This window comes from Melampsora larici-populina (genome assembly GCF_000204055.1).
Source record: "Melampsora larici-populina 98AG31 unplaced genomic scaffold MELLAscaffold_95, whole genome shotgun sequence".
Lineage (NCBI taxonomy): Eukaryota > Fungi > Basidiomycota > Pucciniomycetes > Pucciniales > Melampsoraceae > Melampsora > Melampsora laricis-populina.
Window position 1 is genome coordinate 107,341 of NW_006768859.1, and position 14,196 is coordinate 121,536.

General features: G+C 39.0%; 2 protein-coding genes across 2 annotated transcripts; one reads left to right on the top strand and one right to left on the bottom strand.

Moving 5' to 3' along the window:
- Window position 1: 1 nt before the first annotated feature.
- MELLADRAFT_79757 (uncharacterized protein) lies at window positions 2-3,569 on the top strand (the record flags this gene model as incomplete). Its single annotated transcript, XM_007418529.1, has 8 exons — window positions 2-886; window positions 957-1,214; window positions 1,288-1,497; window positions 1,570-1,890; window positions 1,956-2,263; window positions 2,330-2,858; window positions 2,925-3,299; window positions 3,375-3,569. The coding sequence occupies 8 exons, from the start codon at window positions 2-4 to the stop codon at window positions 3,567-3,569; spliced, it is 3,081 nt and encodes a 1,026-aa protein (XP_007418591.1).
- Window positions 3,570-4,889: 1,320 nt separating this feature from the next.
- Window positions 4,890-7,507, bottom strand: MELLADRAFT_51096 (uncharacterized protein; the record flags this gene model as incomplete). Its single annotated transcript, XM_007418523.1, has 9 exons — window positions 4,890-5,222; window positions 5,301-5,453; window positions 5,519-5,788; window positions 5,855-5,920; window positions 5,994-6,030; window positions 6,119-6,328; window positions 6,424-7,065; window positions 7,153-7,260; window positions 7,333-7,507. 9 exons carry the CDS (start codon window positions 7,423-7,425, stop codon window positions 5,110-5,112), a joined length of 1,692 nt encoding a protein of 563 aa, XP_007418585.1.
- Between the last annotated feature and the right edge of the window lie 6,689 nt (window positions 7,508-14,196).

Sequence of the window (14,196 nt, forward strand, 5' to 3'; positions counted from 1 at the left end):
CATGGATTTCTATTCTTCTTCTTTCACTTTACCACGTCCATTTCATCATCAACCATCAGCACAACAACAACAACAACAACAACAACCACCACAATCACAACATCGCAATCAAAGCATCTCATCAGCATCTCATCAATCATTGTTAACTAGTCATAATTCAACTTCATCAATTCATTCAATTCATCAAAACTCTACTAACATCAATCACACTCATTCTAACAACAACAACAACAACAACAACAATCGATCAACCACTTCACATTCAAATAACTCTCTAGAGGATTCAACCGATCATGAATTACCGACCTCCACGCCTCTCGTCTCTAGAATCCCATCTTGTTTACCTTCTCATCCTCAACAACATTCACCTACCAATTCGATTATCAACAATACTCCTCCTACTTCAACGACTTCTAATCATACCTCATCTTCTCATCATTCAAACCTCAACCTTTCATCCTCTGATTCGCCATTACCTTCAATCGAAACTATTTCTCGCACTTGTGTAGATCTCATGTCACAACATCCATGTCTCATCACCTGTCATCAACCTAACTCGAACAAATCAACCACGCCTTCGGCTTATACGTTTCATCTCTCTGGCGCTCAGTCTCAAGTCATGATGGCTCGTGGTAGATTATTGAGAGAGAACCCATTTGAAGTTAAGAGGGTGGTTCGAATGAGCCGAACTGATATTTTGGAAGGTGGTACTACTGTTAGACCTCAGATGAAACGCAAATTGGATGAAATTGCCTCTGTCACTCGAGCTCATCTTTCTATTGTCGGTAGTGATGGTGGGATTGGTGAGGTGGATGTAGTGATTCGAGGTGAATATGAAGCGGTGGAACAAGCTAGAGTTCGACTTTTGGTGTTATTTGATCAATTGGTAAGTCAAACTCAGTTTTAGTTTCCGATTACAAGAAATCATGTTGATTGATATGTTTTTTTCCGTATAGATTTCATTACATTCTGATGTATGTGAGATTGATTACAAGTTACATCATATCATTGCCGGTCGAAAACGAATGGTGATTCAATCAATTCAAGAAGAAACCTGTACCAACATTTACTTTCCATCTGCACTTTCAGGTGGAGGTATCTTGGGTACACGTAATCCACTTTTGATTTCTAAGCAAAATATGATTTTTATTACTGGTGAATACTTTGGAGTTCAACGTGCTAGAGAAATGTTATTCCAAGTCTCATTACACAAGGTTTGTGATTTGCTCAATTTAATCTTTTGATATCTTTCTGATTGGTTGATTGGTTTTTGAAAAATTTCTGTAGAGTAAATGTATCATCTCGAGAGATACCGCACTTTTACCTAGGAAATTAGATTGGATCTTGATGGAAAAATTAGAAGAGATTAAACGTATCATGAATGATAATGGTACATTTATTAACTTTCCTCCTATTGGAAGTCAAATCAGTGTGATCTCGGTTTATGGTGATAATGTGATTCCTATTGAACGTTCAATTCGAATGTTGATGCAATTGGTCAGTTTGAATTCTTCCATCATTTCTTTTTCTTGGTCTTTCGAAACTTATATATGGATGTTATTTTCATAGGCATGCGAATTTTATACTGCCAACATTTGGCTTTTGTCTACGTCTTATAATGACTTTTTCTCGAGTACCGCCGGGTCTGATGCTCTGAATCAAAACGAGGTCACGCGAGCTTTGAACATTATTGCAGCTGATACGGGAGCCGAAGTAGTTTTTAAAGGTACCAATAGTTTTGAAGTTTATGGAACGGAGGTTGAAGTGACTGGTGCTGTCAATCGTTTACTTGATTTGGATCTGGTGAAACCTTTCCAAGCTGAGATACGTTTTCAAGTTGAACTTGCTTGTGAACATCGAGACTTTATCTCTGGTAAAAAGAATGGAAAGGTGAGCAAGGTTTGGAATCAGCTTTTCAAACGATTTAGACTGACAGTGGTGATTTTTTCTTATAGCTCAACAAGATCATGAAGGGATCAAATGTGAAGATCAAGTTTGAATCTTTTAACGATTACAACTTTTTGATTGATCTCTCGGGTAGCTCTACGGCTGCTCTTGCTGGACTTAAATTGCTTCAAGAAGAACTTCCGGCTGAGATTTCGTTTCATATCCCTGAATCCTACCATAAACGAATTATTGGTGTGGGAGGGAAAAACATTCAAAGGATTATGAAGAAGTATGGAGTTTATGTAAAGTTTTCAAATGCTGATGAATTCAATAACTTGGGTGGATATGTGGATAACCATGATAATGTGATTGCACGGTAAGTGAAGATACTTGATGGATGGTTTTGGCTAGTTTGGCTGATTTCTCTGTTTGATTTATTTAGCACTCCTGCCAAGAATGCCTCAAACCTTGAGAATCTCAAGCAATCTGTCATGGAGCTTGTTCATCCGAAAGATAAGAATTATATTACTGAAAAGATTTCGATCCCACGACAATCGCATCGTACCCTATTGGGAGAAAAGGGAATCTTTTTACACGATATTGAAACCAAGACTGGTACTCGATTTTATTTTCCTTCTAGTGAATCGGGAATTGAACACATTGAAATCTTTGGACCTGAGACTCAACTTCAATTAGCTATTCAAATGATATTGATTCATGTGGGTTTAGAAAGTGAACGTAGATTACCTGTTTCTGAAGATTTGATGAAGGCGATTCGATCTGAAGATTTCAAAAGGGATGTCATTGAAGCTTGTAAGAATGTGAATGTTCGAGTTATCAGTCAAGGTGAAGAGGTGATTATCAAGTTTAGTATCTTGGGTCTCAATTCTTCGACTGGTGGTGGTGGTGTCAATGTAGAGTGGTTGAGAAACGCCAAGGCCAGATTGGAAAAGTTTTTAGTGGACCGAAAGGTTAGTTTCTCGAAAGGGATCTCTGAAGCGAACTTGACTGATCATTGTTTTTTCCTACATCATTAGGTTCAGATTAGAGCCGAATCAGCTTCGCCCGAGGTCATAGGAGGAAGGTATGTCAGAAACAGAAGCCGGACTACTTCCAGTTCATACTCTTTATCTGCTTTTCCGACTCCTCCTACTCCTACGGATGTGTTATTCCCTCTTGGACCAAGCCAAACGACTGCTCATCATCTTGGAGGACATCATCAAGACTTTAAACCATTCGATAATCCTGGTTTACATTACGGTGGATACGGAACTCCATCTAATACGATCCTTCCTAAGCCGGTTGGTAGGATTTATAACCATAATCCTCCTGTTTATGGAGTGTCAGGTGGATTGGGTGCAGTTGGTAGTGTAGGTCCTGATTGGCATCATACTATACCTCGTCAGATGGTTGTGAGTGACTTGATGTAAATGATGTTTTTTGATTTTTCTGTGCTAATCACATGTTTGTGTGTTTGTTTTATTCAGATTAATAATGAGAGATCTGAAACAGCTGCTAGGATTCAACAACAACAAATTTCAGAACAGATTCGTAGATTAAGTGCTCGTGCTCAATCCCTTGATCTTGGAATTGCAGGTAACGGTAGAGGAGGAGCAGGAGCGGTTGGAAGACATCGAATCACACAATCTGGTAGTGGTGGAGGATTAGGGCTTGGGCTTTAATCTTTGAAGATCATTTTCTCTTTCTTATTTTATAGCATATATATAAGTTCATCTTTCTGGTTTTTGAAAAATAGATTTTTCTTTGTTATTTTTTTTTTCAATCGATTTGGGTATTTATTTATTTATTTCTTTGAGTGGATTTTGTTTTTTTCAAGATTAAGTCTTTCTTTTTTTCCTTTTTCCATCATCATCATCATCATCATCAAAGAGAAAGCAGAACGAAAAGAGATGTAGAGAAAACGAAATGATTGGTAATTTGTTTGTAAGTGAAACTAGAAGTGTGTGTTTAGATAAACATATGTGTGTGTGTTTCTTTATCTTTCATTAACATTTATACATTCTTATGTTTTTGTTTTGTGTTTTTTGTTTGATTTCATTGCTTTACATTCACTATTTTTTCTTTCAAGTGTTTTTTTTTTCTCGAGTGTTTTATTTAATGACACATTTTTATGTATTTTTTTTTGGTTGTTGTTGTTGTTGTTTTAAAAATTGTAAATAAGAATGAAGAAAAAAAAAGCAGTTTAGATTCAGATGAAGGTTTTCTTTTACTTTTTCTGTTTTTGGTTTTTGGTGTCATAATGAAAATACATTATATGTTTGTTGTATTTTTTTTTGAAAAAAGTGTGTGTGTGTGGTTTTCCTTTGGTTTTCTTTTTCTTTTCAATCTTATTATAATATATTTTGTGGGGTTTTTCTTTTTCGGTTTTGGTTTTGGCTTTTGACTTTTGAGTCTTGAATCTTATTGGTATTTAATTATGATGAAGTAATTTATAAGTTTAGGTATTTGATTGATCCAAGAATTAGTGCATATGGTTTTAAGAATCTTTGAAAAGGGTTTTTTGTTGGTTTATATAGAGAGAGATGAAAGAATTGTGGATTCGATTCAAGGGGTTTGAGTTTGGATGTTTATCTTAGCAGGTAAGGTTGAGGAGATGTGGACATCTTTTGGAACAAAGTTGTCACTTTGTTCCGTTATGGGCAACAAGCAAAGGGTAAATTTTCTGAAGAAACGTTATGCAGGAGAAGTTTTTAGTCAGTTTTGCGAGAATGATTTTTGTTGTTTCATTTGAACACAGGAGAAGGATTACAGTGTAACGTTTCATTATTGCTGGGATTGTTCACCTATGTATTAGGAATGATATACTTGTGGAGTTTGATGTAGATCTTTAAGCTCAGAGTAAGATACGGTATCACGGGATTCCATGAGAACGTATCAAACATGAGAGTATACGAAAAAAGACTATGAGCATTTGATTGGGTTTTCACTCTTGAGAGATCTTTCTGCCTTCCAGTTCAAGAAGATTGGGAGTCACAAATCTTGGCACTATTACGATAAATTTCATCGATTTTTGGTTGTTTGAAACATGAATCTAAAATCAAACTCAAATTGTGTATGTGACAAACTCTCTTTGCGATAGCAAAAGTTAACGAAAAGGAAAAAATGACCATCGAGAGAATGTTAAATTGATAGATCCATCAAACAAAAAGTCTAAAGATTTTTAATTAACATTTATAGAATGAAAATGAGAAGTGAATTGCGCTAAAAGAAAAAGAGAAAGAAAAAGGTTATGCAAGCAGTGTATAAAGCGTCCAAGTATCTCTTTGCAAGATCAGCTACTAAACCTGGTCCAATTGCACTAGAACTACCTAAACCTATTAGTAAAACGTCCATTTGGTTTAGTTTCATATTTTTTAAGAAATTTAGTAGAGATTCAACTGAGAGATCCTTACCATATAAAGTGACCATATCACCTTTGGATTCTTCAGAACTAGCTTTGACCTCTTGAATAGCTTCTTTCAAATCATTGATCAAGTGATCAACAGCGTTAACCGTTGGTCGTGTACAAGCGATATGCAAGGCTGCAGGGTTCTGCAAAGCGTTAACTAGAGACAAACAGAAAGATTAGACATCTTAACCAAAGCTTCAAGAAAATGAAAAAAAAACTAACGATGCCAGCCTTTACTACCAAGATGATCACCAAGTGAATAAATATTCACATGACTATCTTCTTTAGTTTTGAAAGCGACTACTGAAACCAATGGATTACCAAGCACTTCTAATTCTGGAATCTCATTTCGAATAGCTTTTTCAAGCTTCTTAGCCGCTCCAACGATTTCTAAACAACTTTGTTGATATCCTTCTTTTCCCATATACATCACTGCGGCCCATGTACCGGCAATGAGAGCTCCAGGTCGAGATCCAGCGATTGAGGGAGAAGCTAAAGTTTGCAAATTCAAAGATCAATAATGGCCTATAAAGTTTTGGGATCAGGAATGTGCTGTACCATAGACACCGCCTGGCCAAGTGGTCAAGACAGAGTATTGGTATTTTCTCCATGTCGAACTGCGATCTGTTGATGACATCGGGATGGAGATCAAATTAGCTAAATTGGACTTGCTTCATGGGACCAAAACATCACTCACACATGATCACACTACTTCCTTTGGGCGCAAATCCGTACTGTGTTCGAGAAAGAAGTCAAAGCGAGGATCAGACAAGTGTCATAGAAGAGAAAAAGGAAAAGATTCAAAAGATAAAAGAGATAAACCTTATGTGTATCACATGAGATTGAAGTGACACCTTCAACTCGGAAATCAAATGGATCCATTGGGAAACCACATTTTTCGACAAATGGAACTAAGAATGAGCCTAGACAACAGTCTACATGTAACCCAATGTTGTATCTCTTGGCCAATTTTCCTAAGCCTACGATATCATCAATTGCACCATCTGGGAAATTCGGTGCAGATCCGACCAACTGAGGTAGAATTGAGATTAGTGTGAAGAGAAGCAAATCAGTCAAGATTATCAGATCAAAACTTGGAAAGATCAAGACGAAATCAGACGACTTACCATGATTGTATTAGAGTTGATAGCACGTTTAACTCGAGCAACATTAACCTTTCTAGACTTAGGATCCACTGCAATATGATGAACTTTGATACCAAAATAATCTCCAGCTTTATCAAATGCAGCATGAGCGCTAATAGGAATCACCATCTCAGGTTCAGTGATACCTTTGACATCACGAGCCCAATCTCGATAAGTTTTACAAGCCATCAAGATTGATTCAGTACCACCACTTGTAGTAGTACCTGCTCCTTGATTAAGAGGAGCATTATAAAGCTCGAGGACCATTTTAACGATTTCAGCTTCCATCTTTCTTACACCAGGAAAGATATCCGGATGTAAAGGATTACTAATCATATATTGATTAAAAGCCAGACCAATCACTTCTTCTAATTCGATTCCACCATGATAAATTGCACCTGAAACCTTTCCTTGACGCCATTCTGTTGAAGGTAATGAAGCTAATGTTTGAAGTTCGTTTTTAATCCAATCTGATGATTTACCTTGATCTGGTAATGATGAATATTTAATCACTTTCGAATCTTTGGGTGATAATTTGTTTTCGATATCAATTGAAGCTTGATCAAGCTGACTATTAACTTTTTCTTTCATTGAAGGAATCTTGAGTAATAAATTGAAACCAATCTATTGAAGAACCCAACGAAAATGTGAACAAAACATCAGATAAGCTTACAAAATTTGATTGGTATTGAGAAATTTAAAATGCTTTACAGTTAAAACTTGAGTATGAAGTTCCATGATAGTCGTTCTAAGACCACGACTACGTAAATGGCGAAAAGATTTGATTGAAGCATTCCAGATAACATACCAAAAGACTGCCTATGACAAGAATAGAAAAACAAGATTGATCAGCTTTGAGGATGAATGGTCTTTTTGAATCAGATCACTTACACTTTTTAATGAAGTCAACGTTAATAATTCGACTAATTGATTTTTGTTCAGATTATTTAATCTAGTAGTCGGTAAATATGAAGTTAAGATCATCTTGAAAAAGTAAAACTTGAAGAAAAGGAATGAAGGATTGAGATTGTGTTGAGATTGAATTGTGGTTTTTAAAGCTTTCAAGATCTCGATCTGAATTCAAATCGTACCCGCACAGCGCACACTTGTCGATCGGGTCCAATAGAAAGGGTCCCGTGACGTAACCCGTTACAAAACACCGGTGACGAAAAAGGTCTTGAAAAATTACCACGCTATACCACGCCTGAGCTTTTTGTTATAACTCGCTTGGCATTTGCACCTCGCCTACACTACGGGAGACTGCGGCTCAGGTGTAATGGCCAAGCTTGTATTCAAGAATCCCTATAACTACGAAGTTATAAGAATCCGGATTCTCTGAAGAGTCTTCCTAAGCTTATGTTTTTAGAACTAGAACTCTAACGAAAAGTCTATATCTTAAAAACAATGGTGATTTGTATTAACGAATTGTTTCGATGAAGAAGAATAGAAACATAACCCTCTAACAAAGAATATATATAATAAAATATAAAGATTATGTAAACCTATGACATCATCGAAAGTAAAATGAAATGATAAAATGAAAAGAGAACGCGTAAGGTGCATAACAACCGTAACCTGAAACACGTCTATTACATCAGGACTCAGCACGTTGGCAGGTGCGATATCGCGTCGGCATGCTCACAGATGAGCTCGTGCTGTGATCGCAAAGACATTCATCCGCACGATATCTTTTGTGTCTTGGCTGTCTAAGCTTGACTAAGCCCTCTTCCAACGCGGCCACGTTCGCTCTTGAAGATGGGCTTAAGGCTTATACCCCGACTTTGGCCAGGCTGAGACCAGCAAGAATTTCAAGCACTTTTGTTTGAAATCCCTTTTTGAGGGCTCTAAAAGTTGTGAAACCTTGCAATAGATTCAGCAGAGCTTCTTTAATTGGCGCTTCTGCTTCTCCTTGTACTATTTCTTGCCTATCACCACTTCTAGATTGTGGGGAAAGTTGATTCCAATATCAAGTGATTCTGAAGGGTTTAGTGCACATGTGGACCCAGAGTTACAAGAATTCAACAACTTGACTGTGTGACTTTGTTCAAATGAAGTGGTGGTAAAGGTGGCACAAGCATGCGTACAAGCACTATACCTCGGATTGTGAGATCCGAGGTATTCTCGGGTCTAAACCCTCGGACAGCTCTTGTCTGAGGATTTGATCCGAGCCATTTCATGACGCATAAGATTGCCTCGGATTGAAACCTCGGACAGGATTTATCCGAGGATATACACTCGATGATGCCTCGGATTTCTCAACCCGAGGCAAATATGTTGGCAGTGAAGTCTTATAAGTAGCTCTTTTCAATTATTTGTAAGAGTGTACAATGTTTAGAGCTCTTAAAAAGGTATTTCACGCAAAATTGCTGGAAAATCCTGCTGGTCTCAGGCCAAAGTTGGGGTATAAGCCCTAAACCCCTCTTTGGGAGTGGACATGGCTGTGTCAGAAGGGAGGCTTAGTTAAGCTTAAAACTTTTGGCTGTCAAAGATATGGCAAGAAAGAGAGAAACATGAGATATGTTGCACACCTTTTTCAGGCCTTGGCAGGGCCTGAGATCTAAACAAAAAATATGTGTGAAAGGACCTAAAGCTACTTGCACTTGTGCACTGAAGGATTCCTGTTTGCACTTTCTCCTTCTTTCTCCTCTTTCTTTGCCTTCACAACCTTTGGACTTGATTTTTTTCCCTTTCTTCATACTCTACCATCAACATCTCTCCTGTCTAATTCCAATCACTTTCATTCATGTTTATTCACCCATTCAGATGAACCCTCCCAATTTGGAGGACCAATCTCATTTAGGTGAGCCATTCAATATATGTATTCAAAATTTCCTTTCCTGTTTTATCTGTGTGACAGGATTTTATCATACTCACTTAGATCAGTGTCTTTCTTCCCACAACTCTCCTTTAATATGAGTGTACACTGTTTTTTGTTTTTTTCTAATTCCCATTCTTATTCTCTAATTTTTGAATTTTGATTCTTTTTGGTTTGCACAATCAAAATTAGTCACTCAATGTCGCCCTTAACTCCCTATTATCTGGTCCATATCACCTTGAAAGTACCACAGTGTACCAGCCCCCATTTGCCTGAGTGTTGCACCCCACCACTGTAGACCATTCATCCTGTACTCAAACTCAAATTGAACTTGATTAGATACAGGTCTCCCAGCCTATGTGGAACCAGACATCCCCCAATGTCTTTGGCGGCATTGGAGCAAAGTCACTTGTGAGGATGCCACAAGGACATTGGACACATGTCTAACCAACATCAAAAAATATGTTAGTCCAGTATCATGATTGGACCAGTGTACAAAGCCCTACCATCTCATTTTGATTTCAAGCCGCACCACAGTGGATATTGTGGCTCAGCCTGGACATCCTCACTCCATACACCCTAAGAGCACCCACTATGGTGGGCGTGTTTTATCGTAAATTTTGCGGTCCCGACCGCGAAATTTAATCATGCGTGTAACAACTAAATTAGTAAACGCATAAAAACCACTATGAGCTGCTTTACGACCTGATTTACCAACGATAAATCACTGTGAGTCAACCAGATCCACAGTGGTATGATCTTGAAATGAATCATCACATTCCTCATAATCTTTTCCCAAAGATCAATTATCTCAGAAGTCTTCAAATAGCAATAGGAACAACAATAATAACATCAACTAGTCTTGACTTCTTGTTTGATAAACCTCGCATACCACCTCCGCTTCCTCGCACTCAAATCTGAATTGATCGAGACTTATCAAGACTGCACTCAACGTGCTCGGAAACTATATAAGTTTTCAAGTTTGAACTTTGAAGTTGAGGTGTCAAGGTCTGAACGTTGAGATTTGAAGTCTTGAATTGTGGAGTTTGGGATTTGATGTTTTGGAAAAGGCAGTTGTTGACCGATTATCGTACGATAAATCAAGTCGTAGGCTTGCGTAGATCTGAGCACGCGGGGTGCAAGATTTAACGCAGCAGTACGGACTGCATGTCTAAAACAGGTCCGTAGTGGACCTGTCTGGATTTTAGCGTTACGGTAACGCTAAATCACCTCGTTAACGCACCCATAGTGGGTGCTCTAATAAATATAGACTCATCACTCTCTGCTTAATTGCGGACACATGCTATCATACCCAACTGTTCTTGTGGTGTGTGACACAATGTTGAATTTTCAAGTAGCTTTGAATATGGCACATCCTTGAGCCATGGGGCGGTGTTAGAGGCTCAATAGGATCTTGTCGAGAGTCTGAGAGAAAAGGGCCTTCAGGTACTATTACGAGATTGCAACGTGAAGACTGGTAAATCTCTGACGAGAGAGAGATAAGTACAACTGAGGTTTGATACAAGCATATATAGAGTATAAGCATAATACTCGTAAAGGCTCATAACACCACTCCCCCCTTTATGCCTCCGCTCCCTTTTGCTGAGCTAGACATCTTTCCACAGGTTTGCATTAAAAAACCCACGTGGGGAAAAAGCTTCACCCTCTCACCATTCTCCGTGCCTTTCTGTAAGTCTTCTCTCTACCTAAAAATCTACTATTAAATTTGGTAACTGCTTCTTGTGCATTCTTGAGGCCTTCCTCTGGTTCCCATGAGTCGTGTTCGGGTCCATACCCTTTCCAATTGATCAGATACTGCAACTTTCTTCCTTGTTTTCTTTTATCCAACACTTCATTAACTTCATATTCAGTTTCATTTTCAATTACTACTGGCGGTGGTGGTTGATCTGTTTGGTCTGAGATTTCGCTATCTTGATGTCTTCTTAATAAATTTACATGAAACACCGGGTGAATGTTCTTCATTGAATCTGGCAGGCTTAATTTAAATGCGTTAGTTGTGATTATTTCTGAGATTGAAAATGGACCTAGCCACCGGTGCGCAAACTTTGCGGATGGTCTCGTTGTAGCTATGTGCTTGCTATTTAACCAGACCTTTTCGCCAATTTTCCATTCCGGGGTTTGAGTCACCTTCTTATCAAATTGAACTTTCATCACTCCTTGCGCTTCTTCCATTGCACTCTTCAATTCGAGTTGCACCTCATTGATTTGCTTGAATCGCTCTTCCACTGTTGGTAGATACTGTTCCTTGTCTGGTAGTCCTGTGAATGAAACATCGAATCCGTAATTAGCTTTGAATGGGGACATGCCAATAGAAGCATGATGACTGTTATTGTAAGAAAATTCTGCCATAGCTAATAGGGAGTGCCAATTGTCTTGCATGTACGAAGTGTAATGTCGTAAGTAGCCTTCAACCGCTTTATTTGTTATCTCAGATTGACCGTCCGTTTGGGGGTGGTAAGCCGTCAACGACTGCGTCTTTATGCCTAACTTTTTATTGACTTCTTTTGTGATTCTTGATATAAATACACTTCCTCTGTCTGAAGTTATTGTTTTCGGGGTTCCGTGCAACTTCCAGATGTTTTTGATCATGATTGTCGCTAGTTCATCTGAGTCCATAGTTTTCTTGCAACCTATAAAATGCGCCATTTTAGTGAGTCTGTCAACCACTGTTAGAATACAATCATAGCCATTAGATATTGGAAGATCAGTTATCATATCATAGCATATGTCTGTCCAGGGACCATACGGTACTGGTAACGGCTGTAGAGATCCAAATGGCTTTGACGTTCTTGGTTTCACCCTTTGGCAGGACTGGCAACCGTCCACATACTTATTTACGTAGGCTTTCATTGATGCCCAGTGGTAATTCCGCTTCACTAGTGCTAGCGTTCTCGACCGGCCGGGGTGACCTGCTATTTGGCTATCATGCCTGGATCGCAGAATTTGTAGTTTTAGATTAGCATCGTCAGGTACTAATACTCTTCCTTGTCTGTACAGTAGTCCTTCATTGGTGCTATAGCCTTCGAGGTGTCTTGATTCTGGCATATCAATACATAATTGAATAAGTTCATTGAGCTTTGTGTTGCGTTTTGCTTGGCTTCGTATCTCAGCTATGATCTCGGCGTCTCCCCAAATTGGTTCTTGCTCTTCTTCGGCCAAGTCAATTAGCTCGTGGTCTTCTATTTCTATGTTGACAACATCTTCTGTCACAAACCATGACTCCATGAGTTCCAACTCGTCTATAAATGCGTCGACCGGTAGATTTGATGGTTTCAACAGTTGTCCAAAGCTTAGCTTGTCTTCTTTTTCGGGCGCTAGGTCTGGTCTTCGCAACAATGCATCCGGTTTTGTTGAATGCCTTCCCGGTCTGAATCGAATTTCGAAATCGAAACTACCTAGAACCTCAGCCCATCTGGCTTGCCGCCTTGTGAGTTCTTTCGTCGACATGAGAGATTGCAAGTTTTTATGATCAGTGTAAACTATAACGTTGAGTCTGTGCGGGTTTCCTTCTAAGTATTGTCTCCACTCTTTGAAAGACGAGACTACTGCTAATAGTTCTTTATCAAAAACTTCATAATTCCTTTCAGCTTGTAGTAATGATCGTGAAAGAAACGCTACTGGGTGCAATTCGTTGTCCTCGTCCGATACCTGAGATAGTACTGCTCCCAGCGCAAAGTCGGAGCAGTCACATTCTAGTATGAATGGTCTATAAGGATTGGCGATTTTCAATACCGGAGCGGATGTGAAAGCCTGCTTGAGTTTGTCAAATGCTTCTTGTCTTCTGTCATCCCAGGTGAATGGGGCATCTTTTTGCGATAATTCATGCAATGGCTTTGCTATTTCGGAAAAGTGAGATATAAAGCGCCTGTAAAAATTGGAAAATCCTAAGAACATCTGGACTTCGGTCAAGTTCTTGGGTGCTGGCCAATCCCGTACCGCTTTCACCTTTGTTTCATCCATCTTAATTTGATTGCATGATATGATTAAGCCAAGGTAAGATACTTCACTTTTCGAAAATGAGCATTTCTCTGGTTTCAACCACACGTTCTGCTTCCGTAAAATTTCTAGGACTTCCTTGACTACTTCTTCATGATTTTCGCCAGGCTTGGTATAGATTAAGATATCGTCTTGATAGGCGGCAACATCTTTTCCTATGTGTGATTTTAGGATATCCTGTATAAAGTACTGAAAAAATCCAGGCGCTCCCGTTGGTCCAAATGGCATAGTTAGGGGTTTGAATTGACCAGCTTTGCATAGGAAGGCTAACTTCCCTTCATCTCCTTTCCGTACTCTTAAATTATTGTATCCGTTTCGCATGTCCAGGCTTGTAAATTCGTCGGCATCAAGTAAGCTATCAATTAACTCCATTGTTAAAGGTAATGGGTATTTATTCTTGATAGTCAGAGCATTTAGACGGCGATAATCAAAACAGGGTCGTAAGTTTCCATCCTTTTTGCCAGTGAATAGGACCGGGGCAGCCCACGGTGAGGTCGCTCTTCTGATTGTTCCATTGGCTAGACCTTTGTTCAGCATTTCATTTAGGGCTTCATTTTCTTTTGGTGACAATGGTATTATCCGTCCCGCTTGCGGTGTTGCTCCAGGCACTAGATCTACACGGAAGTCGTAGGGTCTGTGTGGAGGGAGTACGTTTGAGTTGCTCTTCTCGAACATTGGTAAGTAATCATGATACACTTCTGGTACGAGTTCTGCCGCAGTCTTTTCGGGGATTCCTTTCTTCTGATCTGCAACTAGTTTCACAGATAAGTTCCATGAAGCTTTGGCTGATGCAATCTTGACTTGACTCGGGCTATGCAACTTGATATTGCTAATGTTCTTGATACCGGGGTACCTTCTCAATACGTTCGTGATCCTTTTCATCAGGTGCTGCTTTGAAATTGGAGGAGAAACAGGGTTGCTAC